We start from the raw sequence: 5,267 nt of genomic DNA, 5'->3' as shown, positions 1-5,267 counted from the left end.
AGTTATAAGTGATATATATATATATATGTATATATAAAATATATTTTACACATTCCATATTTCGCACTTTTCTGTATTCATTTCATTTATTCAAAAATAGATTACATTCTAGATAACTACATAAATATTTTTACTTTGATATTAATGTCTATTATGCAATATAAAGGATGTTCGCCGGTTTCGTACACATTTGGCAATCAACTCTCAAGGCGCCTTTATTCACACGTTAATTAAATCTAATTTGTTGGCGATATGCTGATTGTGAATGAAAAAATCGGCTATTATGAATCCGAGATTCGGCCTCCTGATCGAAACCAGTTAAATATATCCGACGGTTGTGATTTGATAATTAAATGATTAAAGGAATTTTAAACAAGGGTTTTGTTTCACTATATAACAACAAAGGAATTTTAGCGCAACGATCTGATCGAGAATATTCTAGTATGATAATTAAATTATTAATCGAATTTCAAGCAGTATTTCGTTTTATTGTAACATTAAAAGGGTTTTTACGCATTTACTGCAATTTACATTAATAGATTACATGAAAAAGATTTGATAAAAAGTAGTCATCATCATAGAATAAAGTGATTGTGCTCTCGCCGGATTGCATTCGACCAGATCTGGTGGAATGTAAATGTTTTTTAGTGATTTAACATCGGTTACAATTTGTTACGTTTGAATTGCTACGCTCAGATGAGCTTTGGTCAACGTACCAGCATTGCATATAAAAAATCTCGCGTTTTAGTTTCACTTTTTATAATGATGATGTAATACTCGAATGTTGCTAGCAGCGATAATTTTATAGTTATCATTTTTTTAATTGCGCAACATTGTTATGTAAACGATATATGCTATTGACGATCAAATATAATATTTTAATTGACGTCAGATGCTTCGTGATATTAAATTTAGTTTGACTCAAGAGTAAATTGGAAGAAAACATGCTAATGTTCTTTACTTTATATTTTTAACAAATATTGAATAATGTCGATTATATTAAATGATTATTACGGACAAAAGTATTATTTCGATTGAGGTATTATAAAAAAAATAATAAGTTTGTTATGCCATTATAATTTTTTTTCTGATACGAAAGTCATGTTAATGTAACTAACGTGATTTTCATGGAAATGTCAGAAAAAAATCATATAATGGCATAACAAACTTATTTTTTTTTTTTACATAACGTATGGGCTCGCATAATTTTTATATCATTATGAATTCAGTGTGGTGTGCAAAATAGCATATATCTATGAACACGGATGTGACTAATGCTGATGTTAATGAATAAAAAGCATCTTTGTTTGTCTTATACATTGTAGAAATCTCACGTTATTAGCGAATTTTTATTCCATCTGCGTGTGAAATATTCTGCTTAACAAATCTGAATCATCACTGTTTCTGCGTACTAGCATGCTAATGCGTTTTTTAATGCTAGTAGTTCATGACAAAACAACGATATCCTTTGAATTCTCGGATATTCTTTATTACTAATTCAGTCAGAATCTGATAAGAATCTAAAATTTATTTTTCGCGAAATAATAAAATCCTTGAAGGAATCGTTTCTTATTTTGAATTATTTCAAAAATCAAACTTAATTTTTCTTATTTGAAACTGACATTAGAGATCATAGATTTTTTACACGAGACAGTGCGCTTCTGTTAGATATATTTGTATTTATGAGAATAATTAAAAACGTGTTTTGATGATCATTATAAGCATAAGTTATATTATGAATTCGACAGTCTGAATAGTAAGAGTTTATCTACTTGTTGAACTATATATTTCCTAATAATTACGTAATATCGTAATGTCATTTCGGATATTTATGTTAAAATACAGTTATCGGACATGCCTTTGTAATATTGTTCTTCTTTGAAACATTTATTAATGCAATTTGCATTTTCATAAAAACACGCCAGTACAAATTTGTCATTTCACAGTAAACGATATCCATAAATTATTATCTAAAAGGTCGATCGAAGTGGGATAATGTAAAGCAATAATCTATTTGTATAATCTATCTTCTGTATATCTGATTAAAAATTTAGGTCATTGCGTACTACAATAAATTTATTCGCATTAATTTACGCGAGATATTTATGCAAATTAGTGATAATCGACCATGATATTTAGAATTTTTTTACGACTTACGTGATTCCGATTCGAGAATTATTTAAATGGTATGACGATTTAAAGACTTCATGTTTTACTTCCATCAATCAAATACTTTCAACCGCTGCATTGGCGAGGAAAGGCCTTTTCAAAGCTCTCTAATATCGTTATCTAACATCTACCTACTTAAACTTTCCATCCATCGCCTCATCCTTAATTGATACCGTTGTATCGTTGTATTTACGTTTTCACTTTCATTGAACGCTGACGATACAGTGCTTCTTTATTCAAGCATCATTATTTATTATGACATCTAGATTCCTAAATGCCAAAAAATTTATTGCTCTACTTGTCTAACGTTCATAATTTAAGTCACTCGGTCATAATATTTAAATTCTTTTGAATAAATTCAATTTCGAATTAATTGATTTTCGATTGGTATGATTAAATAAACCAAGTCGACATCGCTTCGATACTTAAGAAACTATCAGAACGACTTCTCTCATCAAAGTAAATAAGTAATTCTTATTACATCATTAACATAATCAATTTAACTTATTCGCGACATAAAATCAATGATTTACTTGACGATGAAATTCAAAATTAAATGTTAAATTAAACGATATTTTCTAGTTGTTACATCAAATCCATCATACAGATAATTTCTCCATTATTTCATAGTTACATAAAACGCATAATATGTAATTACATATAATAATAATTATTATTTATTACGCTAATATTAGTTATTAATATAAATTATTTTTGTAATAATTAAGATACACATTAATTAATGTTAATTTTTATTTAAATATTTTATATAGTATATGATCATACAGGAAGTTAATCTATTATAAGCAGTAGTTTAGAATGAATTAAGTTTAAAATACAGTCTTCGATCGTTATTGAAAGTAGCAGAGATTTATTTTTATACTACACACAAAATAATATTTTGTTGCTCCAGCTATTGAATTTTTTTAAATATTGCTATTAATTATTGCTATTTTTTGTATCTGATAAAAAATTATGCATCATACGCATAGAATTTATAGCACAAATCTAAATTCTATCTCTGTCATCTATATGATTAGATGCAATACATATCCAATATCATAGTATTTGCCAAAAATTTATCTATTTTAGCTAATTTTTCGTACTTAGATCATTTTCGCTATAACTGCAAGATCACTTTTTTAAGTATATTGATTCTATCTTAATTTTTAACTTTAAAAAACAAATTTATTATATAAAGATAATAATTAAATATTAAATCTTATAGGCTCATATATGAGAACCACAATCTATCCCGAGTAGAAAAATTTCACTGAAATTATTTCACGTTTTGGAACACTTTTTAATTTTAAAGAAATTTTAATAAATTTCAGAGAAATTTCAGCAAAATTTCATAAAAATTTCAGTGATTTTTCAATATGTTAACTGAAAAATTCACTTTCGGTGAAATTTCATCAAATTTTCAGCAATTTCGCTGAAATGTTTCAAAACGTAGGATAATTTCAGCGAATTTTTTCACCAAGGGTAGAACCAAATGTCTAAATGGTTTAAACTGGCTCTGAAGTCCTTGTATAATTCTCTGTGAATTTATATTCTACTACGTACTATATTCTACTACGTAGGTAGTAGAATATAGTATCCTTGTGCGCTCCGAAATGATTTTTTGGTCTTGAAACGTAAACTATACTAAACTACTGCAGTAATATCATGATAAATTAAAATATTAATTTTTTTCATCTTTACCTTCTTAAATTTGTTAACATTTTTACATAAATATGTAAATTATTCTAAAAGTAAATAAAACTTGGTGAGTAGCGATGTCAATTGAAAGATTGACATCGCAAGGTCGACTTACGGAAATTAGTTGCGGTATTTGCGACGTTACCAATTCCACCGAGCAGGCTGGAGGGCAAGGGCTCGGCCGGTGATGCGTGTACCATCGCCATGACAAGGGCGATACGCATCATCGTCGGGACTTGTCTCGTTACACGACACTTCATCGTTCACGTATGACAGCTTCTTAGATAAGATCGCCGCGGAAAATACGGAAAAAGAGACCGATCCGCTCTTGTGAGAGCAGGAAAGCTGACTGACAAGATGAAAAACCGACGTCGCGTTGATAGCGGTTGCTGCTACACGAATCACTGCCGCTCCTGGTTTGCACGCGCGTGCACGTGCGTATGTAGAAGTGCGAGCGTGTCCAGCGAAAGTGAACGCTCACGCACGCGAGTGCGCCGTTCGCATCGCGGTTTACACGCTCGGTTCAGCTTCTCGCGCCGAATTGAGCTCGGATGATTGCTCCAAACAGGACGGGTCTCTGTTGTGTTGGAGAATCATAAATGTCTTTATATTTCTGCGAATTTTGCATGGATATTAGCAGAATTCTTTGAATTCTTTACTGCAATTTATTTTTATTAAACCGTGATATTTGCTGTAAAATATAATATAATTTCAAATATTTATATGTCCGCAAATCTTTTACAGTCATTTATAAAATTTTTTCGTTTGACCGACGAGCATGATTTATACATGATATTTAAAAACTGACAGTATTATACATCAATATTATATAATTTCTACTCAATGTAACTTGTGTACAACATGTGTTATATTTATATTGTTGAGAAATTATAATATTGTAAAATTACTGTTAATTTGTTTTTATTAATAGATAGTTCTGTTGTTAGTCACTGTTTCATCATTATTTTATTAATATTTACGAAGAGGATTCTTTTATTGAATCGATTTGGCTTATCGATTAGGTGGCCGAATGCACAAAAAACACGACCGAATGACGCAACTTTTAGCTTCGTATGTATTATTACAAAATTGACCGGTTTCGGTGAGAGATAGAATTAAAAAGAGATGAGAGATCAGAGTTAAACTGGGACTAAAGTGACCGACGCGCTGGTGAAATCAGCCTCATATCACACATGATTTTCTTATAGTCATCACTTAACGTATACTTATCTGGATATAATGTTTTTCCTGCTCTCACAAGTGCACGGATACGCTTCCACGCGATGTGGAATTATCCTACGACATAAGTGAATAGAAATCTATTATTAGCGCGTGTTACGGATGCCATCACGCCGATTTGATTCTTGCTGTATATACATGTATACAGGGTGTTCCAC

General features: G+C 30.2%; 1 protein-coding gene across 2 annotated transcripts in view; it reads right to left on the bottom strand.

Moving 5' to 3' along the window:
- LOC108688430 overlaps positions 1-4,283 on the bottom strand; it is a 10,508-nt gene extending 6,225 nt beyond the window's left edge. Inside the window, exon 1 of one of the 2 annotated variants that reach the window (XM_018194687.1) lies at positions 3,986-4,283. In XM_018194687.1, coding sequence (XP_018050176.1) covers positions 3,986-4,130 — 145 coding nt within the window. In that variant the 5' untranslated portion in view covers positions 4,131-4,283. The remainder of the gene's footprint in view (positions 1-3,985) is intronic. The other variant, XM_018194688.1, reaches the window with a different exon arrangement.
- Positions 4,284-5,267: the final 984 nt, after the last annotated feature.

The sequence above is a fragment of the Atta colombica genome, unplaced genomic scaffold, assembly GCF_001594045.1.
Source record: "Atta colombica isolate Treedump-2 unplaced genomic scaffold, Acol1.0 scaffold233, whole genome shotgun sequence".
Lineage (NCBI taxonomy): Eukaryota > Metazoa > Arthropoda > Insecta > Hymenoptera > Formicidae > Atta > Atta colombica.
The sequence above is the reverse complement of the archived record's forward strand: the minus strand, read 5'-3'. Positions and strand labels throughout refer to the sequence as shown.